Genomic DNA, 27,334 nt, shown 5'->3' on the forward strand with positions numbered 1-27,334 from the left:
TGCGGGGGGTGCTGGAGGAGGACTTGGGGCCGACCCTACTGGGCCATAAAGTCAGTGTTGGGGATCAGGTTGATTTTTTTTTTCCCCCTGGTAGACGAGTTGTCTGAGGTTTGTAAACAGAGAAATGGCAGAACAGACCCAGGAGAGAAATGCTCCCGGCCCCAGGCTCATGTCCAGCTGAGGGCTTGGTCCATGTCCACGCTGTGTCCTCAGGACCCTCACAGTGGCCCTCAGCCTCACCCTATCCTGCCTCCACATGCTGCCAGCACAGCACACACGTTAGTCTGGGCCTGCTTGAACACACCTCAACGAGCCCCCAGCACAAATCGTGGCTATGACCCTTCCCAGGAGCCACCACCCTCTCCCTCTCCGCTTGTCTGTGCTCCTGGGAAGTGCTAAGTGTCCCCCCTTGCCTGCCTGGGGTGCGTGGTCTCTGTGTCTGCAGATGTGTCAGACTTGCCTGATCCCTTGGGACTGCCTCCGTGATTTCAGATGGCCTCTGTGTGGCCTTGGCAGTGACCCTTCAGGCCTCAACACTCTTTCCTTGTGATGGGACGTTGCTTTCTCTTGATTATTCCTTCTGCCTTTGTGGCTGCTCTTCTCCCAGTCTTCTTCGTTAAGGTCGTTTCCAGGTGTTTTAGCTCAGCTGCCATAACAAAGTACCACAGACTGGGCAGCTTAAACAACACAAATTCATTTCCTCACAATTCTGGAGGCTGGAAGCCTAAGATCAAGGTGTCAGCAAGGTTACTTTCTTCTGAGGCTTCTCTCGTTGGCTTGTAGGTGGTCGTCTTCTCCCTGTGTCCTCACATGGTCATCCCTCTGTGTGTCTGTGTCCTAATCTCCTCTTCTTGCAAGGACGCCTGTCACATTGGATTAGGACCCACCCTCATGACCTCATTTAAAGTTAATTACTTCTATAAAGGCCTTGTCTCCAAACTCAGGCACATTCTCAGGGACTGGGGGTCAGGACTTCAACATATGAGGTTTTTTGGGTAAGGGACACAGTTCAGCTCGTAATACCTATGTTCCTGCTCACACCCTGCATAGGGCAGCTCCAGATCTTTATCTGTAATCTGGATGGTTCCTTGAAGCCCTAGCGCTGTGCACTGGTTACTGTCATCTGGCCTCTGGTCTTCTACCTGCCCTTGCCTCAAATCCCAGTGTTTTGGTCCTAAATTTTAGCTGAGCAGCTCTTTTAACTCCCCTGCTTCGAATCCTTTGTGGCTCTCCATGGTCTTTAGGATGACGTTGGGCCTGGCTGGCTGGCAGGTTTTCAAGGTCCCTGCTAACCTGTGCCCTGCCTCCCTCTCCTGCAGCTGTCCGCATCATCCTGTACAGGGGCCCTGTGCTCCAGCCCCCATTGTTTCTCAAATGATGCTCAGCCTTGGCACAGGGTGTTCCTTTGGTCCAGAAGCTATCTCCCCTCCCCATCGTCTTATCATCTTCTTCAAGCCTTTCCTGGCTCCCTATTCCTCCTCTCTTGTCCTCCACCCCTGCTTTCTTGGCCCAGATCTATAGCCTCAGTGCCTGGACCTAGTAGGTGCTCAATTAACATTTCTTAGATGGTGAGGTAAAGATGTGGTGAGGCTGTTGCTCTCAACAGGCCAAGTCAGGTGATTTAATGCTAGAATGAGGAGACTAGAGAGAAGAGGACAGAATCATAGGTCCACTCAGGCCTAAAGTCAAATTTTAATGAGCTATTGAAGACTAAGAAGAGTGGTGTAATTTATCTGAAATAGCAACTAATCAACCTTGAGTTCATACTGGGCAATGGAGTCAATTATGTCTACTTTAAGCCACTGCTTTTGAGAACTTTAAGTCGCAGAGCCTCTTCTTCTAATGAAAGCTCTATATTGAACTGGTCTGTCTGCGCCTAGGATTGGGCATGGGGTAGTGATGTCTGGCGCACGTAGTGTCACCTGAGGAACTTTTGGAAATACTTCTGGCACCCAGGCATCGGTTGTTTAAAAAAGTTTTCTGGATGATTTCCCCGTGGTGCGATTTTCCCCCAGGGAGACATTGGGCAATGTCTGGAAACATTTTTGGTTGTAATGACATTTTGTAATCCTAGAGAAGGAGGATGCTACTGGCATCCAGTGGGTAGAGAGCAAGGGTGCTCCTATCATCCTACAGTGCACAGGACAGCCCCGCAGCAGAGAATGATCCAGCTCAAAATGTTGAGCTTGCTAAGCTTGAGGAATCCTGGTCCAGGCTAATGTAAAAGTTCTCTGTATTTCCTGACCACACCACACGGATGGCCACGGTCAGCCCAGGTGAGACCTCGGCTCCTCTGTAGCCCACAGGGGGAGCGATGGTGTGCAGGTCAGGAGCTACAGAGGGCGTTTCTTCACAGGAATTACCACAACTCAGCCAGGGCCCCTTTGGCCTCTGGGAAGAAAGGGTTTGCTGAGCATGTTAATGGTGTAAACCAAGAGTGAGCGGCACGGCTAGCCTACCCAGGGAAGCACATTAGGAAACGCTGCCTGAGCGTATTTATGTTCACACGAATGTTGCTAATAACCAAGTCACTCATTAAAATAGGTCCTTTGAACCTCTGCTTAGAATAATGGTTAATTACTTGAAAAGGAAACATTTATTTGAAAGTAAAAGGTATTTATTTTCAAAATGTATCTAATTCAGACTAGTCTTTTCCATAATTAATTCCTATTAAGGTGTTTTGATAGTGTTTTCAGCAGCAGGAAACGAGAATTCCCCCTTGGGACACAGACACCAAGAGCTACAGGCCAGAACCAAACATGAGCACTGTTGATGTTCAGTGAGTAACAGATCGAGCTTGACTGCCCCCTTGGGCTCAGGCACTGCACCTAAAGTGGTCCTAGCACGACATCTCGATAACACGTGCCCTTGTGAAAGTAAGTGTGCAGGTGTCAGCCAGGACTGCTGGCTGGGTGCCCCTCCATTAACCCACGCAACCCCCCGATTCAGGGAGGTCCAGACCCCAGGCACCGTATGAACGTCTTCCCCAGCGGGATCCCTCCTTCCTTAGATGCTCACAGCACTGTCTGTCTGTCCCACCGCCTGTATTCCTTTTTGAGAGTTTGTGCTTGACATTCTTGGTATGGCTAGTGAGGAGCTGTCAAGGGCTGCAGATGGGGAGACTGAGCTGAGTGTTCTGGGCTGGGTGGTATATCTGATCCGGCTCTTGGAAGAACGTTCAAGAAGGAAATAAAGAAGCCTGGACTAGCGGTCATCCAGTGAGATGTAGTGAAATGCAAGAAGGTGATGCATCTTTGTAGGGCCTTTCCATGGCTTGGTGGTTTCTGGAGCTATATTGTGTGGTGAGTCATCAAATTTTCTGTATTCCAGAGTAGGATTTTTTATTATTTCATTTTAATAGAAGATTTCTTTTTAATTTTTTTATGGGAAGTCTCATGAGAAGCAACTTTTCAAAAATGGATATTGTCAAGGTTGTTAGCATTTTTTTTTTTTTTTTGATTTTGTGTGTCTGCTGGTAACTTGTTTGAATTGAATTGTGGTTTAAGTCTAAACAGTGGTTTCTCTACTTAATTAATTTTTCATCTGCCATCTTGTTTTTCTCTAGTTCTTTTTTGACAGTCTTAGATAAGTGACTAAAGGGAGGGGTGGTGGAGAAAGCAAAACTACAACCTTGGTTATGAATCTCCTTTCCAATGGCGATTTTTGGGAAACTGAAATGACCTTGAAGAGGCAGAAGGTTACCAGAGAATTGAAAGACTCAGCGTTTGTCATACTGAAAATAGGTTTTTAAATCTCCAAAAGGCATTTTCTCCTTTAGTATGGGGAGGAGTAGATACACAGCCATCTTTCTTTAGTGATCTGCTTGAATGTATATAGCAAATACAGTGGCCTAATTTCATGTAGTTAAAGATATGTGCAGAGAAAATACCATACAACAGAAGTCCAGAGCAGTACGGAATAGTCAGATGTTGACTGAGCAGCTGTTATGTGCAAAGCACTGTGTTGGGAGCTGCAGGGGAGAAGGAGCCTGTGAGTTGCGCCTTGAAGAATGGATGGTCCTGGTAGACAGAGATGGGCAGAAAGGGAGTGGTCTGGGCAGAGGGAAGCATTGAGCAAAAGAATGGAGATGGGGAAGGGCAGAACATGGATTGGGAATACTAGCATGTAAGTCCTGTGATGGGAAGGAGGGCCAGGAAGCATTTGTTTCAATTAGGAGGAGAGAATGCACAATACTGTGAAAGCCTGGGGGGTCAGTTAGGGTGCTGTCTGCTGCAAATTGGAGAATACTTCAAATCAAACTGAGTTAAAAAATATACAGAGAGTCAGCCCTGATGGCCTGGTGGTTAAAGTTTGGCACACTCCACTGCGGTGGCCCTGGTTTGGTTCCCAAGGCGTGGAACCACACGACTTGTCTGTCAGTAGCCATGCTATTCTGGAGCCTCCCATAGAAGAACTAGAAGGAACTACCACTAGAATATACAACTAGATACTGGGACTTTGGGGAGAAAAAAAAGCAAGAGAGAGAGGAAGATTGGCAACAGGTGTTAGCTCAGGGTGACTCCTTCCCAGCAAAATAAAAAAATAATACAGAAATATGTATGATATTTCTGGAAGTCTAGCCGTAGGATAAGCGCCAGTCCACGGTTCTTTCTGTCTCTCTTGTAGGCCTTCCTCAGCCTCGGTTCATTCTAACACTGTATCAGTCAGCTAGGGCTGCCACAACAAAGACCTCAGATTAAGGGCTTAAACAATTCAAATTTATTTTCTCACAGTTCTGGAGGCTGGAAGTCCAAGATCAAGGTGTCGGCAGGGCTGGTTTCTTCTGAAGTCTCCCTCCTTGGCTTGTAGATGGCCACCTTCTCCCTGTGTCCTCACATGGTCTTCTCATGGCAGTGGTCTATCTGCTGCCCCTTGCCTCCTCCTGGCTTGAGGAAGAGGGAATAACAAGCTTCTCCTTCCATCAAGGAGCGTGAGTCTGTCTCTCTCATCTTCACCACCTTAGGTCGCATACCTGCTCCTGGACCAACACCACGCACCAGGGGATGCCAGGTGTGCATGGGAGTGGGGCACCTACCTTCTTGTGAGTCATGTGCAGGGGGGTGCCTGCACAAAACCAGTTTCTAAGAGGAACGGAATCAGGGAGAGAAGTGCTATAAATCACCTACACAGCCCACCACTCTCTGCAGGGGAGTCCAAACTTTCTCTGGTAAATGATGGAGAGTATTGAGGGCTTTTGAGCAAGGTCATGGCAAGATGTCTCAGTGCCCTTCATATCCCAGCTGTGTGCTGGCTGCTTTAAGCAGGCCCCTCATTTCACCCTCAATAACCCAGCAAGGCAGTCCTGTTATCAGCATCTGACAGGTGAGGAAACTGAGGCTGAGATGGCAAGAAACTTGGCTGGGGACATATGGTTAATAATTGGTGAGATCAGCATTCTAAAATACATCACCCCATCTCCAGAATCTATGCTGTTTCCGTAATACCAGCCTCCACGTTTTCAGAAGACAAAATTGGCTGTGGTGGAGGAGATAAGGGGAGGGTGCTCAGGGCCAGGAGAGAATGGAAAGAGTGTCATAGGAGTTGGTGCCAGTGGTGTTGACCGCTCAGGCCACGTGGTGGTGGTGGAGTCAAATAGGCCAAAATCACTAGTGTTTTTGGTGAAAGGAGGCGGGAGGGCATGAAGTGTCAAAGGAGACTGAAATCAATGTGTTGGCAGAGCTGGCTCCTTCTGGAGGCTGTGAGGAGGGATCTGCTCCAGGCTTCTCTACTAGCTTCTGGTGGTTGGTGCGATCTTTGGTGTTGGTTGGCTTATAGATGCATCACTCCAATCCTCCATCTTCTCGTGGCTGTCTCCCTGTGTCTTCACATCATCTTCCCTCTATGTGTCTCTGTGTCCAAATTCCCCTTTTATAAGGACACCAGTCATATTGGATTAGGGCCCACCATAATAATGTCGTTTTAACTTGAGTACCCCTGTAAAGACCCTGTCTCCAAATAAGATCACATTCTGAGACAACAGGGGTTAGGGCTTCACCAGGTCTTTTGCAGGGGGACACAATTCAGCCCACAACAGTGTCCTTTCAGGGAGAAGGGTCGTATGGCTGGAACACAGGTGATTCTGTCCTTCACATCAGGTTTACAGGAAGAGGGCTTTCCATCCATTTTGTCTGATGTAAAGTTATCCACCTGCAGGTGGAGGCCGCTGCAGTGGTTGGAATCCAGGTGGTGACAGAAGGGGGCAGGTAAAGAGAAGGGGGGCTGTGAACAGGGTGGGAGTGCCTGTGAGCACCATTCACAGGGGAGGAGGAGGAGGAGAGGGGAGAAGGGAAAGGGGAGGCGAGGGGAGGGAGGAGGAAAGGAGGTTGCGGCAGGTTTGGCAGGTTGACTGCTGAATCCTGACTCCAGCCCTGAGAGGTGGGCCTGTCTCGGGCTTACTCATGATGAACCTGGAGTTCAGAGATTAAATAATGTGGCTAAACTGACACAGCTAAGCAAAGTGGCAGAGGCGGGATTTGAACCCCAGTGGGTCTGATTTTCAGTTCTTGCTGGTGCACCACTGCCCTACTGCATTTGTGAGCAGGGGCTTCTGGAGGCAGGCACTCCCGGTAGCTCCTTGCCAGCAGGATTATAGCGCTGGGTTCTGTGCTCGAGGTTTCTATGGAGGAGTGTAGACCAAGGGTACAGGGCTCTTTTGCTTGCTTTTGATACAGTTACAATAACGCTCTTGTTTTGAACTGACATACAACCATTGGTTAACAATCTCAGGCCTTGAAATAGCAACTGTGTGAGCTGCTCACTGTTCTGAGCTCTCCGCTGAGAGATCTAGTCCTTAGGCAGAAGGGAAAGTACAAACAAATGCCTTCACTCCTTGAGGTTAATCCAGTTATTTGGGTTATTCTGTCAGTGACTTGTCCACACCCCTTCATCCTCTTCCCCTTTGCTGCCTGCCACTGGAATGCTACTGGAGGGAAGAGACAGGGGAGCTCCAGTCAATTGGATATTTCTGCCCTGTCTTTGGGGACCCATTTCAAGCCATTTCCCAGATTTTTAAAAATGGAGATATAATTAACGTGCAGAAAAGGGACAGATTTTAAATGATTTTAACTTATATTATGCTCATAACCACCATCTATATTAAGAAATAGAACATTTCTCTTATCGTGGTAAATTTCCTCATGCCCATCTCCAGTCAACCCCATGGGCAACCACTGTTTTAATTTGCATCCCCATAGCTTAGTTTTGCCTAGCATAGAGCATCATATAGATGGAATCACTCAGTATGTAGTCTTCTGTGCCTGCTGCTTTCACCCAGCACCGTCTTTGAGATTTATCCACGTTACTGTGTAAATCAGTAATTGCTCCTTTTTGTTGCTGAGTAGTATTCCATTGCTTATGTATACCACATTTTGTTTTCTCTTCACCTGTTGATGGACACTTGAGTTGTTTCCTGTTTGTGGCTATTATGTGTAGACTGCCATGAGCATTATAATCTGAATTTTGAAAATCCTTTCTACTCCTTACCACCTTTCAGTTCTAATATTTAGAAGTTGATTGACAGAATCAGAGCAGCTAGTGAGAAGTCTTGACTTGTTTATCATCTAGGTAAGCTTCTTTTTTTCTCTTTTCCTTTTGGAGATGGGAAGCAAGGGTGACAGGGTACGTGTGGGGGGGAGTGACTGCCATCTCTAAGGGACGGGGATCTGGATACTGTTTCCCTGGCCGTAGAGAGTTGTGGCCCCACAGCTCCCATGAATCACTCACTGGGTTGATGCGGAGGCCCTAGGGATGGTGGTGGTGACAGACTGACCGGGAATCTCTGTGGGTGGGGAGAAGCCACACCTGGAAATGGCATTGCCAGTCAGCTGCTGTCCTGTGACCCAGGGGCGAGTTCCCAAGTGTTCTGATATAGTTTCATTCCGTCTCCTGTGGCTTTGAGCAGCCAGGCCTCCCTCCTTGTCTTGCAGCACCTCCTGCTGTGTGGGAAGGCTGCTTGCTGAGAACCTCCTGGTCCTTCCTTTCTTTAAGAAGACCCCGGGAAGTCTTGTGAGGGCAGACAGCTCAGGGGTTAAAGAACCTTTGGGGCAAAACCCCAAATAAAACAGACTGTGCGTCTGCTCTCACCCAGCCCGCGGTTGAATGCAGAGTGGCGGGGCCCAGGTGGTAGGGACCCGAGGAGGGGGTTCTTTCTGATGGAACCTTCCCTGCAGGATCCTGTGTGTTCCCCTCACTGGGTTAAGTAAGGAGGGAATTAGAGGAGTGTTTCCCAACAGGGATGGGGGAGTGAGAGGAGAGTCGGCCCTCCCAGTTTCTCACCTCCTGTCTAAAACCTTAAAGGAAGCAATGAAGTGTAAGCAGACAATTCCTACCATTTTTAAACATACGAAAATGTGGCATTTTTCACAGGATTTTCACATCTCTCTGTGTTCGAATCCCTGAGCTTTTGTCAGGAAGCGTTTGTGCTTGTGCACATGTATCGTCCCAAGATGAGCTGCATTCCTTTTAGAGCAGATTAAGCAACCAGCACTGCACTTGTATTGAGGTGCTAGTTGAGAGATCGGAGGCCCCAAAATGTTCAGCGTAACTGATGCATTTGTCATGAGAGCTGTTGAAACTACTGAGCGGAAGAAGAGACAGAAGGTGACTCCCCTGGAAGTTCTCCCTCCGTGCAGGTATTTAGTGTTTTGAACAGCAGTTGTGCACAGCAGCAAAGAAGTTTGGTTCCTTTAGGTTTTGTAAAAGCAGTCACATGATTTGAAACAGACACTTAAAAAAATTATTTTAGATGTAGGCTTTTTCACAGTCTCGCAGCCAACTTCCCCTCAGACACTGAGTGGTTGTGCAGAGGCCAGTGTGCGTTCAGCAGAGACGGGAGCTTCCCTGCGCGCAGGCGCCGCCGCTGAGGGCCCGGGAGCAGAGGTGGGGAGCCCAGCGCGGGCCGAGTGCAGGAGACCCAGGTCTAAAGCCCAGTGCTGCCACTGTACCTCGGCGGAGCCTCAGGGAGTTACTGAGCTTCTTGGAACCTAATTTCCAAGGCGGAGATGACACTCAATGCATAAGGCTTTGTGGGGATTAAATGAAATGATGGATATGCAGCCTCCCTCTCAGCAGAGTGTGCTTTGAGACATGCATTTAACTGGAGTCCTTTTCTGCAAGGAACTCCCATCGGAGCTTGGATGGCAGTCGTGTGGTCAACTACCAGAATGCAGCATACAGCTCACCGCAGTTTCCTTATCGTTAGCATTAGACTTTAAACAAGAAGTATGGAAAGTCACAGGATAGCCCTGTCATTAAGATCAGCCCTGGCAAATGACAGTCTTCTTGGCATTTGGCCAGGACACTCGCGGCTCCTCTGCTTTCTCACTTTCAGAACATTCCTTCCTTTAGCTCCAGATCGTCTCCAGGCTATTCAACATCTCCTCATTTAGGAATATTTCCTAGGTCCTCTAAAATGCCCTTTTCCTCAAAATTTCCTCTTTCTATTCCTACTTTCTAAAACATCCAGGCAACTAATCTTACCTAAGTGATGAAAGCAGTTCACACCAAGGTATGAATGACTGATAGGGTTAATCCTTCTCCTTTCCGGGCTCATCCATGTCTTTAAACCTGCTAATCAATGACTGATCAATAGCCTGCAACCTTCCTGCCCACCCAGAGGTGGTATATCTTGAAAAGCTTTACTGGCCCTCCCTTCCCCATCCCTGGCTTACCTCTCTTCCTTTCTCTCCTCCCTGTCCCCTGAAGACTAGGGTCGGGGATTTGGTCCCCTTCTTCTGAGAGGCTGTGATCCTTCCTCAGGGTATTTCTAACAACAGCAGCAGCAAGCAAAAGCCAAAATAAGGTTTGATTTCAGTTAACATTGTAATTCCATTTAATAATTTTGTTTATTTATTTTTTTTCCCCCAAAGCCCCAGTAGATAGTTGTACATCATAGTTTCACATCCTTCTAGTTGCTGTATGTGGGACGCAGCCTCAGCATGGTTGGAGAAGAGGTGCGTGGGTGCGCTCCCGGGATCCGAACCCGGGCTGCCAGCAGCGGAGCGCGCACACTTAACCGCTAAGCCACGGGGCCAGCCTTGTAATTCCATTTAAAAGTTGTTTTGATGAAGTTTCGACTCTATAACATGATGTGCAAAGCCCTATAGGATCTGCCCACTTGCTCGTCTCTACCCTCTTCTCTAACTCAGTGTCTGGCCCCGAGGCGAGTCTCCTTCCTGCCTCACACGTCTAATCTCTACCAGTGCAACTCTCCTGTCTCCCAGCCCCCTGCCTGACCAAGGCTTGGACAGTTCAGGAGAGAAAGTCACGACTAAAACAGAACCTTAGGCCCCTCTGATGTGCTCTCACAGTTCCTTATGTACGTGTACTGTCACAGCCCCCTGTGTTTCAGCATTGTCATTTCTTACTCACAACCCATTTTCCCGCCTTAGACTCTGAACTCTTGAGAGCAAGGACAGCACTTTCTGCACTGTTATTTCCCTGTGGTCTGACACTCAGTAGGTCACCAATAAATAGTCACTAAATGCTGAAGCTGTGCCATCCTCCAAGATGCAGGTGAGCTCCCAGTGGGCCTGGACCAAGATGCTGGCTACTGGGTAGTGAAACAAAGGGAGAAAACCTGTTTGCATGAGGACAGAACCTAAGTGCTTAGGGTGACCTGCCTTGAATATTGTGTGACGTTGAAGGCAAAGTTTGAGGGGAGCAGGTGACCATGAGGTAGGACAGTATAGTCACTCTTCCTTTTTTGTGGGCAATGTCTCTTCCACCCTTCCACTCATGGGCAAGTTTGAGGAGAATAGATGTCTCGCTGCAAGGAATGATCTCTCCAATGGAGAGAAGATGCTGTGAAGAGAGGTCTGGACCTTGGAGAAGATTTTCTTAGGATTATAATCCATAAGACTGAGAATATGTAGGAAGGAAGTGGTTGCTCCAATGCTTTCTGCTAAGATCTTAATTTGGGGTTCTCTTCAAAGTGGTATGCCATCTGCGTTTGAGTCAAATGGAACACTGACTAGCCCATTTTCCCCCATTTCACATCTTGGGTTTGTCGTTGGTAGAATTGGAATAGAATTGAACAGTTCAAGCTAAGACTTGAAGATACACTTTTTTTTATTGTGGTAAAATATACATAAAATAAAATTTACCACTTTAACCATTTGTAAGTGTACAGTTCAGTGGCATTAAGTACATTCACAGTGTTGTGCACCCATCACCACCATCCATCTCCAGAACGTTTTCATCTTCCCAAACTAAACTCTGTCCCCATTAAACACTAACTGCCCATCCCCTCCTCCCCCCAGCCCCTGACAACCCCCATTCTACCTTCTGTCTCTATGAATTTGACTACTCTAGGACCCTCACATAAATGGAACCATACGGTATTTGTTCTTTTTTGATTGGCTTATTTCACTTAGATTAATGTCATCAAGGTTCATTCATGTTGTAGCATGTGCCAGAATTTCCTTCATTTTAAAGGCTGAATGAGGCTGAATCCATTGTATGTATATACCACATTTGTTTATCCTTTTACCTGTTGGTGGATCCTTGGGTTGCCTCTACTGTTTGGCTGTTGTGAATAATACTGCTATGAATGTGGGCGTGCAAATATCTGTTCGTGTCCCTGCTGTCCCTTCTTTTTGGTATATAGATTGCTTTTTAAAGAATGCGATAGTGTGAGTAATTTCCTCTAGGGTACATAAGCTCTGCTGGATTTGGGCTGACTGCAAGAGAGGCAGGGACGTGCAGTGCAGTTACATTGCTTTTTGAGGAGGCTGAATTTTACACGGTTGATTGCTTTTTGTTGGGATTGACCTTTTGCATATCATTTCCTAAGAGTATTTAATGTTTGTTCATCTGTTACCAATTAGCTGTTATAATCTCTTGCAAAGACAGAGGAAAATAGTTATCGTTTTTATTTTCTCTGATCAAAAGGTAGAAAAAAGATTTCTCTATTCTCTTTGACTATCCTTTGATACACGTGAATACCCGCCCTCCTTCCCTCATGTGGATTGCCAGGGGTGACAGGGCTGCTTTACCCCAGGCTCCAAATCCCAGAATTGTCATGTGTTATAATTTGCATTGTGATCATATATTAGATCATGAAGGGCAAACAAGATATACCTGGCAACACCTCTCACATTCTGCAATCCAAGAATACACCCTTTACAGTGTGTGTGTTGGGGGAGAGGGTTTGCAAGGCCAAATAAGTCAGGGAGGTACAGCATGCAGAGCCCCCGCCTTAGGATTCAGGATGCACGTTAACATAGTAAAGGCTCTGAGAAATCCTGCGGAGACATCAGTTTCACTTTAACTGAATGTTGCTGCAAATTAGTTGACCATTGATTCCCCTTTATGAGATGAACACATATGGGTGCCCTTTGAAGCATGCTGTCTTCAGAAAACGCTTCAGCTGCTGGCGTGGAAGGGAATATGTCTGAAAGACGCAGCCACACAGGTGAGCATAGTCCAGTTGAAGGATTTCACTTATGGACCATTCACTTTATCTCATCTTTTTCTTCCCATTTGCTTAGAAAGAGGAGCAGGGATGGGGGGTGGAATGCCTAATGGATGGACTTTGTTGTCCTGTGACAAGCTTTGTAAAGGCTGCTCTGTGGAATCCGTGGTTAAGGGAGAAGATTATTTTGGATTGTCTGTGAATTGTACCTTCTCAGAGCATGCCTTAGGGCTGGGATGGAATTCAGGTGCCCTGGCTTAGCGAAGCAAGGTCAAGCCCATGAAACCCCAAACACTGATTGTAGTTAATACTATCGCAGAAACCCCACAGTTTACAAAGGGTCATTGGAAGCAGAACAACTGCTGATCACGTTCGCTGTAAGGGGCCTCCCCCAACAAGTCCCTAAATCCTATAATCCCAAATCCACCAGCAGCAGGAGGACATCCTCTCTGGAGCTGGCCATCCCAGGCCTGTCGCCAGTGTTAAAGCCTGTGTAATTCTGGCCCACCTGGAGGGTGAGGACAGAGAACATCCAGCACAGCCAAGTCGCAGGACTGCTCAGGAGATACCTGAGGACCACGACTGGGCAACTTGGCAGCTATTTTGTCTTGAAAGGATCTCTGCCTCCCTTTCTCTCTCCTCTTGCTGAGGTTCAAGTTGTCTAGTATATTCTCCATTTCCCTCTCCCACACATCTGGCCAGGCTGACATGGGCTCTTGGGGTCTGTTCTCAGGAGAATTGATTCATGATAGTGAGTAGTACTCCTCAGGGAGACAGTTCTGGTGTTGGCTTAAGGACGCTTTTGAGTTTTTTATTTTTATTTTTTGTGAGGAAGATCGGCCCTGAGCTAACATCCATGCCAATCCTCCTCTTTTTGCTGAGGAAGACTGGCCCTGGGCTAACATCTGTGCCCATCTTCCTCCACTTTATATGGGACGCCGCCACAGCATGGCCTGACATGCCGTGCGTAGATGTGCGCCCGGGATCCAAACCCGGGCCGCCAGCAGCGGAGCGCGCACACTTAACTGCTACGCCACGGGGTCGGCCCCTTTGAGTTTTAATTTGAGGAAAAATCTTGGAGAACTGTCTGTCAGGTAACTTGTCCCTGAGGATGTCAGAGGTACCCAAGGTGGAAGGTGAGGGGCCCTTTCCTCGCTCGCCCCTACCTCAGGCACGTCCACCTCTCTTCCTCTCCCAGTCCCCATGGGCTGTATCTGCACCTTTGTGCTCTCCGCCCAGCTCTGGGCAGCCACGGAGACAAACTGCACAGTCACATTTTGCTGTCACATTGCCAGTTTGGCACAATGTTTTTAACAGATTAATAGTCCAAGGAAAAATATATAAACACCCTTTTGGGTAATAGCATTGTTAGCTTTTGAGAACCAACCTACTTTTTCTCCTTTTGGTCAGAGAAATAGTATATTTAATGAATGATTGTGGGAAGTCGGGGAGATGGAGCTGTGTTGCTCTTCCCAGTGTGCTGCTGCAGAGGTCACTGTGAAGGGCGTCACTGCCTGAGTTCTGGTGAGGGCCTTGAGTGGCATGTGGACCCCTGTGTAGACCTGTGCCCACCCTCCTTCCAGCCCCTCCAGCTGTGAACGTAGCTGTGCCCTGGGGCAGCGTCTATGCTCTCCTCTCCTGCTTTGTGTTCTGGTGCTGGCTCTGGGGACAGGATGTAAACTGGTAAAATGCCCCTTACCTTGGATCAGTTGGGGGAAGGCTAAGTGCGTAACACAGACTCGCGATATCAAAACCCTTTTGAAAGTAGTTTTATTACTCTCACATTCAAATGGTACTTACCAACAGACATAAGCCCCCAAGGAGCTGCTTAAATGACAGTCAAAATTAATGAATAATAATCACCTTGTGCCAGTTACTACTCGAGGCACATTCTTTATATTACTTTTAACTCATGGCATACCTATATTATAGGTTTTTGTGACTCCTGTATCATAGATGTTGCAACTGAGGCCCCAAGTGGTAAAATAACTTACCCAGGGTCGTTCGACTGTCAAGGGGCAAAACTAGAATCGAAACTCAGGGGCATCTGACTCAGAATCTGTGCTGTCACCGTGACGCCCAGCTGCTCCCAACAGGCGTAGTCCGGGCCGGGCTCAGCCCCCTGTCCAGTTAGTCTCCACATTCCATGCCTCCCTCGGGCTCTTGTTTATCATTTGATACTCTTCCTCAGAGATGATGGTCAACTCTAGCCCAGCCCAAGTGCAATGAAGACAAAGGCCAAATTGGTAAAACTTCGAACAGTCGTACTCCACTCTGTTAGCCCATTGTTGAGTTCAGCGGCTGTGGGACACGGTGTGGAGGGGTGCAGTCTGAGGGTTGTGTCCCTTGTCCTTGCAGGTTGCTGTGGGCTATCTTCAGGGGGAAGTGGCTGTTTGGATTCACAGTTGTGCTGGCTCCCAGTTGAGTGGGCGAGGCAGAAAGTAGCCTTGTTTGAAGAGGCCATTTCACCTCACATCGTTCATGCTTTTTCAAGATGGTTAGACCAGTGTTGGAACAGGAGAAAAACTGGTTTAGCTTCTCGACTACACTGATTCATTCATATGTTACAAAAAAGATGACTGTTTGGCAGGAAGCACAAGAGTTGGTCTCAATTAAAATGTTGAGATAATTTTTAAAAAGTCCTTTACGTGGTAGGGGTTTTGAACTAGAATGAAGGTAGTACTGACAGAATGACCATTGGGTTAGGGATTGGAGGTCTGCCTTCTTGTCCTGCTCGGCAGGAGTTGACGCGTGAGGTTCGCTGAGAGAGCCACGTGTCCCTGTGCAGCAGGCAACCTGTCAGGAGAGGAGATTTTCCACGGCAGCCTGGACGGAGTGACTGCGACCCAGGAGACCAGGGCTCTGCCCACGTCTGGCTCTGCTGCAAGCCTTTTTATTTCAAACAAGTCGCTTTACCTCTCTGGGCTTCAGGTTCCTCATTTTTAAAATTAGGAGGATAACCTTGACTTTTTTCAGCACTTCAGTACCATAATTCTATGAAAATAAGATCCTGTGTTATTTGGAATAGCTGCCATTTATTAGGTATCTGTTATTCAGGGCACTTGCTAAGTTATTTTTGTTTAGTCACTGTAACAATGAAATCACACCAAAGTCTGTCCTACTTCCACTATGATGCTTTGCTTCCATGAACATGAAGTGTGTTGAATACCTGGCAGGACAAACCTATAGCAGTTTAATATAAACCAGAGAAGTGTTTATTTGTACGAACTAGGGCTGTTTCTTTGAGTTCATTGGGAAAAAGAACATGGTTTTTCATCAGAGGTACCCAAGGTGGAAGGTGTAATCTACTTAAGAGCCATTTGACCTTGGACTAGTTGCTTCACCTCTCTTGGCCTCAGTTTCTTCATCTGTGAAATGGAACGGACACGGTGGTGATAACGCCCGGGTTGCAGCACTGTTGCGATGCCCACGCGAGAGAGCTTGTCAGAGCAGCGGCCGAGCGCCTTGACCACGGGAGGGACTTGGCAATGGTAGCTTCCCTTCTTCTTAGAACGGTGCTTAATTTATAGAATAGATTTCTTCTATTAAGAAAGAATTATGCATTGTTTTAAATAAATTTCTCACATACCTAATGTTCTATTGGCTTTTATAATAAAACTAGAATTATCTTTCCCTGGGAGAAAATTACTAATAGTGAAAAGTTTGGTGGAAACATTGAAAAACTATATTGCCTATATAAATTTTGTATAATAATTATCTATTAATTATTTAAATTATATTTAAGTAAATAATGATAGGGAAAAAAGGATTAAGAAGATGCGTGAAACAGTGAACACAAGCAAACACAGTGAGCATTCGACTTCTGGCAGTGGCAGTTCCTATGTGACCGTACCCCTTTGCACCTCCCCCTTTCCAGACAGTAGCTGAGGGACCAGGGATATAGAAATAAGACACGGTCCTTTTCTTTGAGGAACTCAGTCTAGTGCGGGGTCGCAAATCTTTCCTATGAAAGGCCAAATAGTAAACATTTTCAGTTTTGCAGGCCATATTGTCTCTGTGGTAACTACTCAACTTGGCATAAAGAGTTGTAGTGTGTAAGCAATCAGACAATACGTAAATGAATGAGTGTGGCTGTGTTCCAATAAAACTTTATTTACAAAACAAGTGTCAGGGCCGTATTTGGCCTGCAACCTGTAGTTTGCTGACCCCTGAGCTAGTGAAAGAAAGACTTGTAAACAACAGGCAATTATGATATATTGTGATAAGTCGTCTGAGTGTTTATCATGAGTATAGGGTGCCATAGAAGTACAGAGAAGGGGCACCTGATCCAGCCGAGGAGGAAGAGACCCCCTCAATTGAGTTTATTAAACTTGATAGAAATATGGAAATGTATTCATTTGTAGCTTTGTAATTTTGTACCTCTTTCCCTCTTCATTTAATTAATTGTGTGCTTACAAAGGTCATATATGCTCACTGAAAGAAAAGATGCAGGCAGCACAGAAAGCCCCCTACTCCCACACACAGGTGATATGCAGTGTTAAATAATTTTGATTGAAATGAGTTTTACTCTTTGAATAGGCATTACACCAGAAAAATTGGGGCGTGTGTGGATACTGTCAGGCAGGTGTGGAGAGCAACGCAGGCAAAGGACACAGGCTTTGGGGGAGCTGGCAAGTGCTTTGGCATGGCTGGGGTGGGGCACGTGAAGTGGGAGGTGAGGGATGACTCAGGTCATAAGGGAACTTCACAGGGCCCTGTTAAGTCAGGGTCACGCCTGCCAGCGGGGGGAAGGTACTGAGGCATTTGTTTTCAGCAAGTGAAAGATCGTTTTCCTTCTGCCTCCGAGTTCTTCCATGATTGGTCACCTGGATCATCAGGTGCTCCTCATGCCAAGGATTCCCTGATCCTATGTCAAAAGTTCCCCAAATGGGCTCCTTTCCAGAATTAGTGGGGTTTTTTAAATGTTAACGTTATAGTTGCTCATGCACCATATTATACTAAAACATACCTTCTAGTAAGACATGAAAAAACTTGTTAGTTTCTCAAGTTGAGTCTTCCAGTTACTTAGTATAAGTTCATGTGCCAGAAGCCTGTGTGTGGACTCCACTTAAGGCGTTAATGGTTCCTCCCGTTTCATGCTTAGAGCTGTGGGTTTTTTGTTTTTTTTTTTTTTCTTTCTGGTTTTGCAATAGGCCTCCTTAATTTATAGGGCTTACTCTTAATATCCTTTCTTAGAGGTAGTTGGTGAGGGCCATTAGTAAAATATGCATTTCAGAATTTAGAAAGACTCTTCAAGGTTTTGGTTGATAGAAGGGCATTGCTTATTGATAATCTCTGCTGCCTTGTGGGATATATATTCAACTTCCCCAAATTCCATAGAGGGCATTATAGCAAATGAATAAGAACGTTCAGTCATGTCAACCTCTGCTTAGAACTACACATATCCTTATTTCTGTTAAGAAAAAATAAAGGAAAAATGAGTGCCTTGTATTGTTCTCCCAGAGATAATCCTGCATCGACTACTGAGGGCATGTTCAGATGGTTATTTTTCTGTTTCCCTTTTAAGTTTTCTTTGAAAGAGGTTTTATAACTCTAGCCCTATAAGAATGGTCAAATTCAGTAAGAACCAGGAAAGCCCCGATGTCAATAACTGAAGCCTTGTAGTTTCCATTTCTCTTCCTCCAGGAAGACAACTCTACAGCAAGAGGCTAGCAGGCAGTAAGAGCTGTCATTGGAAGAAGGAACATGACAGAGATCAGGGTGTGAGGGTTGGAATGAATTACTACAGTAGTTGAAAACGGGACTGCGTGACGTTTGAGAAATTTCACCAGCTTTACTGTTGTGGTTTTGGAGTGGGTTTCTTGCAAACAAGTGAGGATGCAGGTTTGCTAGTCAGGCTGCATCTTCCATCCAGCATGAATAGGCTTGCGATGTGTTTTTGTTACAACTATTTCCCTCAATGTGCCGTGTTTGGTTTTTTGGCACTAAGTTAGAAAAAAAAGAAAGTTGAGGAGCAATTTGAGCGGCAATTAATGAAAAACAAAGAAACAAAACTAAAAGAAAAAAAAAAAAAACACCTCTCCCAGAGTACCTGGCAAGGACATTCATTATGTCATTTAAGGCAGCTTACAAGGATGCCAACTCTAATTGGCAGTTGTGTTGGCGACTGTCGACAGTGCATCTCCTAACATTGGAGGATGAGCTTAGAGGCAAAAAGCAGAGAGTAATTTGGGGTTTTCAAAACATGCAGTGTATCTTGAATTTTTGTACAGTCTTTTAGTGAAAAAAAATCCATATACTGTTAGATAAAAAGATATTGAAAAACAGAGGGTAGCCTAGGCTGCCGAAATGTTGAGAAGCTAATTGTAGCTAAGGTACTTCGTCAGTCTAGCTTACTTAGGGTGTTTCCTTTGTCCGTCTGCGGCTAATCTTCCGGGGTGGACTCGTGTGTGTGTGTGTGTGTGTGTGTGTCTGTGTATGTGTGTGTTCTTGCCACTTCAACGGTCTCCAGTTAAGAAATGCAGGGCCTGGCAAATCCGTGGCATATAAACAGTGGTTCATGAGAGGCGGCTGAAATGCTACTTTAGGGGGAAAAAATGGTTGGAGAAGAATGCTGACCCTACATTTCTCTCAATGCCTACAATTCAGTCAGAAATTTTGTTTTATTTAAGCTTTTGAAATTTTAAGCAATATTATCCCCTTTGTAGTGCTGAGCAGAAATGTTTGCTTTCATCTCCGACTGTCCTCAGGTTTAGAACAGAGGACTTGCGTAGAGGTTGGTAAAACCCTCGTGGTTTCTGATGGAACAAGCTCAGATGGGAATCTCCACCGCAAAAGATGAAACTTAGGGGAAATTTTTCATTTAGTTCCCTAAAAAATGTTCTTTGTTTTAATCAATGAGCGTTGACATAAGTAAACTTCAGGCTGTAAAGACCTGATTGGTTCCAAGTCACTTTGCAAACAAGCTTCCTCCAGGCCTGAGTTTTCAGATTGTGTTAAAATGCATATTCCTGAAAAAGTGAAAAGGTGTTTTGGTTGTTATTTTTTATTTTTAGCGATTTTGTCTGACTCCCACCACCACTTCCACCTACCGCTGAGTTTATGTTATATTTACCTATATTTTTTCTCTCATTATAAGGTTTATAGATTAATTGTGGATAATTTGGAAAAATCAAGAAAAGTATAAAATCAAAAATAAAGCTCTGTCTTATTTCAACCCTCCAGAGATAATCACTTTAAATATTTTGGACTATCTTCTTCTAATTTTCCCTGCCTATGTAAACATCTTTCCCTTCACTGCTTTTTGATGCTGAGGCTGTCTCATAACATCATATCATGAGCATTTTTCTCAGACATTAGTTTTCAAAAGCAAAATTTTTAGTGGCTGAGTAGTGTCATTGGACATTTAGCCAAGTTCTCATTTTTTGCTCTAAGTTACAACCAGTGAACACCATTGCACCGGGACCTCTGTGGGCATCTCTGATAATTTCTGTGGGAAAAAGTTCCAAGAAAGGGAATTGCTGGGATACAGAGTGTAGTTATTGAAGTCCTGTGATGCATATTGCAGAAACACAGCACCATGTTTACATGCCTAGCACAGATTTGCACCTCTTTGTTTCCCCTGCATCTTTGGGAAATTCAAAAAATTTTTTTTGGAAAACAAAATATTGAGCTTCGAGTTTCATTAGTGGAATAGAGTATTTCCCAAGTGATTTTTAACCTTTTGTTTCATGTTTTGTGAACTGTCTGGGTGCTTTACCAATTTCTAGTTGGAGTATTGGTCTATATGGTTATGTAAATACTTACTAAATATTAAAGATATTCACCCTTTGGATAGTGTAGAGGAGGAAAAAACTTCTTCCTCTACCCTCCTAGGTTCTGTGGCTGGGCCCTGCAAATTAACTGACGTTAGACAGATTAACAAGAGAAAAACAGTGTTTATTAACATGTGCAGCACGCATTCACATGGGAAGACTCAGTGATGAGTGACTCAAGTCGGGTAAGAACTTGGGCTTATGTAGCATCTTAACAAAAGAACAATAAATTGTAGAGAAGTGACGAGACAAAGGAAAAGGGGTTTGGGTTTTTAGGGGCAGCAAACTTGGGAATATAAATATATGGGGGAAACTAATGGAAAATGAGGGTCATTTCAGTAAGGTTTATTTACAGACCCATCTCGGTGCCAACTTGATCTCTTCATGGCCATAAAACTTCCCCAGGAGAGTCCCCTCTCTATGTCGTCCTCATTTCTCAGAAGTTTCTACTTTTAGGCAGGTAAGGGAAGCCAGAGAAGGCTTCTTTCTGCGTCTGGATCCTCATTTGCCTCCAGCTCAATATCATCCTTTTGCTAAACTGGCATATTTTGCGGTGGAATATTCTGATTCTCTACAAAATATTTTACAAATTTAGGTCTTTATAATTTTGTTTATGGTATTTTCGATGCATGTAAGTTTTAAATAATAATTAAAATGAATAATAATTAAGTAGTAACAGTTAAACTGTTATAAAATCTAAGTCTTTTCTGTAGGTAGTTTTTCCCCCTTAGGGATTCCATCTCCGCTTCAAAACTGAATAAGTCATCTGCTTCCGTATAATTTTTTTATGTTCTTATTTTACATTTTACTTTATCATAGTATTCATTATTTCTGAAAATAAGATTGTTTTCCTGATATCCCATTTATTTTCCATCTTCTTTAGAAATTTCATTTGTTTCCTTGATGAATATTTCTCTACTCTGGCAAGTCAGGCAATTAGATTATTCCTTTGAAAATAATATAAATTTTATTTCTTTTCTTTTAGTTAATCCTTGAAATATATTGGTAGAAAAACAGTCTACTAGATTTTCTGCAACCTCTGCCTTTTTTTTTAACAAAACATGTGCCACTAGAATTGAGAGCACTTTTTAGGGTCATTTGTCTCACCATTGAGCCGTGGCATCACCGTAGAGCACCCCTGGCCTGGGAACAATGGCAAAGAAAGCAAGCTTAGGATTATGAAGTGGGGCCATGACTTGAACGCATTTGTGATGCTGTTGAACCTGCTGATGAAGTGTTAACATGCTCAATTGGAGGGTTGTGTTCATCGTTCTGTCGGGCATGGATCTGCAGGAGGCTGGAGTGAATGCGTGGAGACTCTTGTTTTATTAGTTCAGAAAGGGAGGGTGGTGACATGGTCCACGTCCTGTTCTCCTCCCCCTGCAAACTCCATCCCAAAGAAATGTAATCAGGGAATAGGGTTCAATTTGCAGATAACAGAAACCACTCTAGGTATATAAAGAAATAGGGATTGAATACAGGGAAGCAGTGCTCACTGAATTGCAGGAGCAGCTGTAGGCTGGGCCTCCAGAAGGATCCTGGAACAACGCCCTGGAATTGGCCTGCCAGGGAACCGCTTCACGTTTAGGAGCCTGGGAATCAGGAGGTCACTGTTCAGCTGCTGGCCTCAAGATCTCACCTTTGCCACCTCCAGACCAAGCCTGTCCCGAGCTCACCAGCAAAATGGATGTGCCACCTACTCCCTGCTTAACACTCTTCCTAATTCAAGTCCTTCCCCAAATTAGAACTAGGTTGTGCACTGAAAGTTATTTTGGGGTATGTAGCTGATTGGCAGAACCTAAATCACGTTTGAAACCTTAGCTGTAAGGGAGTCCGGAAGTATATTTTTAGCCTTCCAGCCCATGTTACAGGAACACACACCAGAAGGATGACGAGTGGACTGCTACCACGAATGTCCCCGTAAATCCGGTTGTCCTAGTGGAGATGGAGTGTGGGGGATGGGTACAGGCCGTGTTTGAAAAGGAGAATCCTCCGGAATTGGTGACTGAGTTGATGTGGGGCATGTGAGAAGAGGGAGGTGGCAGGATAATGTCACAGACAAAACCTATTACATTAAGTCCTGGTCTTGCATGTTTTAGATTTTTTTAAGTCCCTCAGCCTTTGCTTAGTGAGGTGACCAACTGCCATATCTCATCCACAGCGAAGCAAACAAATTTCAAGAGCGAGGTTCTCTCACAGCTTCCTCATACTTGTGAAATTCTTTTGGAGATAATACTGTGTCTGAACATATTTTATTTTCCCAGTACATTTTTTTCAATACCAGAAGTAGAAGTCAAACAAGGGATTTCCCCAGCCCCACCCCACCCAGTTTAGAGAATGTGCCTCGAGGGTGGGCCGCAGGCTTTTGAGGGTGTTGTTACAGGCAGATCCCCAGTCATGAGGAATTGTATCTAGAGGAGCCTGCTGGGACCTGGAGTCAGTTTGCTTGTTGACTCGGAGCTGCCGTCTACTCCTGTGCCCAATTGAGGGGTTAAGGCACAGGTGGTTGCCTTGTCCTGGATTCCCTGGCCTCCTCCCCCAGGCTGAGAACAGCAGTGCCAGCAGGCACTTCTAGCCGGGCTTCCTTTCCTTGCTGGCTGTGGGAGTGGTCTCTCTCACTCAACTGTTGTCATTTTCCACTCCAGCGTTGTTAATTGATAGATGTTGCGTTGAGGTGACCACTGGGCATCTTATTAGGTAGCAACTAAATCGGGTCGTGGCTGCCCAAGGCTGGGCAGAGTTCTTGTTCAGATGGCTGAGCTCACAATAGTGTTGGCAATTTCCCCTACCTCTCTGAATGCTTTTATTAAAGCCTCTTTTGTCTCCTGGCCATCTAATATAAGCATAATGTGCTTCTTTGCATCACTTACCCTCAAATAAACTCATCAGTGGGAAGTCTGGGTAGAGATAGGAGTGAAGGATTCTCTGCCATAGAGTCAGCAGCTGGTGCCCTCCTCCTCGGCAGCAACCTGGGACCGGGTGTGCCCCTATCTTGCTAAGAATGTGCCGGGCTGAGGTGCAGGAAGATGTGATGTGATGGGAGTGGTACTGTTGACAGGTGTCATAAGGACCGCCTCTCCCAGATCAGCCAGGTGTGCCTACAGATGTAGCTCTTACTCTTGGAATCGATTACTTTGTGAGTAGGGTCCTGTGCTGGGCAGGAGGAGAGAAAATGTCTCAGAAATGGCCTCAGAATGTATCAGTCTGGCCAGGGAAACAGAACATGTGTATACACACTGTCAGTGATGATGCTGCAACTCAAATCATAAGGCGGAGCCTGCATTCCTGAAGTTAGAGGTAGGCTGTACCTTGAACGGTATTCATTATTTATTTTTTTATTTTATTTATTTATTTTTTTGTGAGGAGGATCAGCCCTGAGCTAACATCCATGCTAATCCTCTTTTTGCTGAGGAAGACCGGCTCTGAGCTAACATCTATTGCCAATCCTCCTCCTTTTTTTTTCCCCCAAAGCACCAGTAGATAGTTGTATGTCATAGTTGCACATCCTTCTAGTTGTTGTATGTGGGACACGGCCTCAGCATGGCCGGAGAAGCGGTGCGTTGGTAGGCGCCCGGGATCCGAACCCGGGCCGCCAGGAGCAGAGCGTGCGCACTTAACCGCTAAGCCACGGGGCTGGCCCGAACGGTATTCATTATTAAAAGTACATTTTCTCCTAGAGACAATATATATGTGAATGTTGGTTTTCCAGGCTTGCCTCCAAAAGCCCCCTTAACTCACAGTCTGGTTTTTCACTCCTGCGTTTGCAGTACAGACCCATAGCCAGTACTGTTGTGAAGGTTTACCGCCACATCCAGCTTCCCCCTGCTCCCAGGGGTGGATGGTTTGAACCCCAGCCCAGGACTGGGAAGCTCATTCGTCGTCTTCAAAATGGTGGGCCAGGGCAGGCCAGTGCGTCTCAGACTTGAGCAGGCATCAGAATCACCTGGGGGCTTGTTAAACTACGTTGCTGTGCTTCATTCCAGTGGTGTAGGGTGGGGCGCTAGAAGGTACATTTCTTACACGTTCCCAGGTGATGCTGATGCTCCAGGTCCTTGGAGCACATTTTGAGGACCCCTGGAGTAGACATAGGAGGCAGTTAACCTTCTAAAGAACTGCTGTATCTGAATTCTTAATAAGGTTCTGTGCAACCAGCAGTGGCCCCTCCCCAAACACGTGAATAAACCTGGACAACAGCTCTCAAACCATCTCGTGTTGACAAGGCCTGTGTGGTTTCAGCTCGCATTCTCTCTCTTCCTGAGCCTGGCATTGGACGTCACTCTGGAAGCAGATGGGGTAGAGGAGTAAATCACTCTTCCCAGGTGTCTGGAAAGTCAAATGTACTTTGGGGGCATCAGCGAGCAAGTATGTGTCCCAAGGGGCCCAGGGAACAATGTGACAGTCAGCTGCCTTCCTGCTTTGTCTCAGCCAGGTGCCTTGCTCTGCAACGGCTGGTACAGAAACTTGGCTTTTCCCAAAGCCCACTGAAGCCGAGACCCACAGCTAAGGACTCCTGGGGGGCTCCATCAGGCTTTCCGGAAGTTTGGAAATGGGGCAGGACCTGAGCTTACAATGCCCTTTAGGGATCCCCTACCTTATACTCTGGGTCTCAAGATGGACAGACAAGGGGGAGATATCGAAGAAGACAGAGCTCAGATCAGGTCTCAGCACTGCCCCCCCACGCCCTAGTCCTGTTTCTGCTTGCGGAACTCCTCCTGTGCTGACATTGCCAGCTCCCCTCCCTCACCGTGCTCCGGCCTCTTTCCCACTCCCGCCTCTCCATCTCAACTGACCCGGGTTAAAGCCCAGAACTGAGAGCTCCAGCCTCTTCTTTCTACCAGAAGGAGGCAGCTGAGGGGGGGATGGGGGCTGCAGTCTTCCCAGAGTCACCACAGAGACCCCATGTGGCTGCCTCTCGGGCCACACGTCAGCTGTTGTGGGCTGAGTGCCCTGTGCTCACATGTACTCCTCTTGGACCCACATCACAGGAGAGAGCAAACAGAGGTTTCTCTCCTGCGTCTGCAGAAGGAGAAAAGAAAAGTTGTAGGGTTATTTAACTTTTTTTATTAAATAATAAAACTTAGTTGTAAAAATAGTCTAAAGGTTATATTCACTAATTGGCTTTCTCTCCAAGTGGAGCAGATAGCTTTAGAGTGGAATGTGCAAAAACACAAGGGTCATTTACAAGGAAAAAATAAGAATGTTTAAAGTTGATACTTCGACATGTACTATTAACCCTCTTTATTTTTAAGACTACCTCCGAAGTTTGGGGAGTTTTTTGGGATAGAAACCCACAAGCTGCTTTTAATTTCCTCCTGTCATTATGATACCCCATGCAAAAGGCTGGCAGGGTCGCCCTGTCTCCGGGCGGTGTGACAGCCCTGTGGTGAGAAGCTTGCCGGGAATGTAGAATGCCACGCTCCTCGACTGCTTCCTCTCCCAGGGTCACCTTCCCTGTGGCAGCTGGGACAGCAGGAGCACACGTCCCCAGATTTTGTGGGGGTACTCCCTGCAAACTTTTATAACCTGTCCTGGACTAAAACATTACACTGCCTTCTGCGGGCAAATTGTATTTCTCATTGTTGGGTTTTCAAAAACATTGAAGAGACTCTTAATTGTATGCATGACATGGCGCTGCTAACAGTGTCACCGTCCTTGCCGCAGATACTGTATTGCCCTTGTAATTGACTACAACTGGCATCTGTGTATGTTTCTCTCTGATTTATTTTCTATTTGCCCCTCTCTAGTGGGATCTTGTGTGTGATAATGCCTGGAAGGTCCATATCGCTAAGTTCTCCTTACTGGTTGGATTAATCTTTGGCTACCTAATAACTGGATGCATTGCTGACTGGTGAGTACCAACGTGCCGGCCCCACAAACCTTTGGAAGCCACAGCAAGCCTTTGCTGGCTAAAGAGGAGTGGTCAGTGTTAGCTTACTGTTACTGAGTCTTTTCTCTGCCCTGGTGTTGGTGCCAGAGCAGAAGGCCGAAGCCATCACCTCAATTCAGAGCTAAAAGGATTGGCCAGTGCACATAACAGACTTTCGAAGTGATAACTTAAATGCATTGCAATTCTCTGGCTGCTAGAATCTAGCAAAACCAGCATGCAGCCTCTCCTACTGACAGTCAGTGTTTAGTTGGGAAGAGCCTGAAGATCTAGATTCGGGGCTGGGCCCTGAGGGGGTGGATGTACAAGACTCGTCAAAAAATGGAGAGAGGAGAGGAGGAGCTAGAGACGCCTCCCCCGTGGGAGCTGAACGGGTGGGGCCATGCTGACTAGCGCCTCAAATGCCACACAGATTTTAGAGAGGGATGGTCCTTCTAGTTGGCATGGGCAGGAGATGCCTCTGCAGGGTCCATGGGGAGCTGGACTTTGAAAAGTGGACAGCATTTGGATAACGATGGGCACTGCAGGCAGAGGAAGAGCAGTGACAAGAGTTGAGAATGAATGTGCTTGATCTGGGTAGGTGAGGAGGTCCAAGTGCCTGGAGCAAAGTGTGTGGTTCAGGATGGAGTGATGAGGTTGGTGGCGGGAGATGGGGAGGGGCAGATGGTAGTGGAGATGGTTACAATAGTAACAGTGACAAGAGGGGCAGCCAACACTTGTGGACTGATTACTGTTGCAGGCACTGTGCTCAAGATTTGCATACAGTAAATATCCCAGCCTCACAGCATCCTGCTAGATAGGTACCACTACCACATCTGTTTTGTAGTGGAAAAACGGAAGCACAGAAGTCTTAAGTCAAATCCCCAGGTTCACCCAGCTTTTAAGTCAGGGAGTCAGGATTTGAAACGAAGCCTTGTGGCTCTGGAGCCTGCTCTTCACGAGGTGCTATGACACTTATTTAAGGCATTCTGTGGTCACAAGGGCAGCAGCGATGACATCTCTGGGCACGGGGGCAATTGCCCAATGTTGACGGGCTTTTCAGGTATTAGGACTGCCCAGGGAAAGAGGCGTGGGCTACCTCTTCCCCCCTTGACATCCTGTTACCTTTAAAGGAACTTGATGTGAATAAGGACATCTTGGAGTGATACCGAGCAAACCCCGTATGCCTGTGGCTTCCTCTGTGCTGCTCTCTGTCCCCTGGTCAGCTGAGAAAGTTGGATGAGGTGCTCCAGCAAAGGCCTGGGGGGACGGAGCAGCGGGTGG

The 27,334-nt window shown here is 46.2% G+C and overlaps 1 protein-coding gene across 7 annotated transcripts in view; it reads left to right on the forward strand.

Annotated features, from left to right (window-relative positions):
- The window catches only part of SLC22A23 (solute carrier family 22 member 23), a 166,302-nt gene that overhangs the window by 13,127 nt on the left and 125,841 nt on the right, over positions 1–27,334 (forward strand). For 4 of the 7 annotated variants that reach the window (XM_058555358.1, XM_058555359.1, XM_058555360.1 and 1 more), the window contains exon 2: positions 25,932–26,035. The exons of the other annotated variants lie outside the window; for them this stretch is intronic. In XM_058555358.1, the coding sequence (XP_058411341.1) occupies positions 25,932–26,035 (104 nt within the window). The remainder of the gene's footprint in view (positions 1–25,931; positions 26,036–27,334) is intronic. 7 annotated transcript variants of the gene reach the window in all.

Source organism: Diceros bicornis, chromosome 14 (genome assembly GCF_020826845.1).
Source record: "Diceros bicornis minor isolate mBicDic1 chromosome 14, mDicBic1.mat.cur, whole genome shotgun sequence".
Lineage (NCBI taxonomy): Eukaryota > Metazoa > Chordata > Mammalia > Perissodactyla > Rhinocerotidae > Diceros > Diceros bicornis.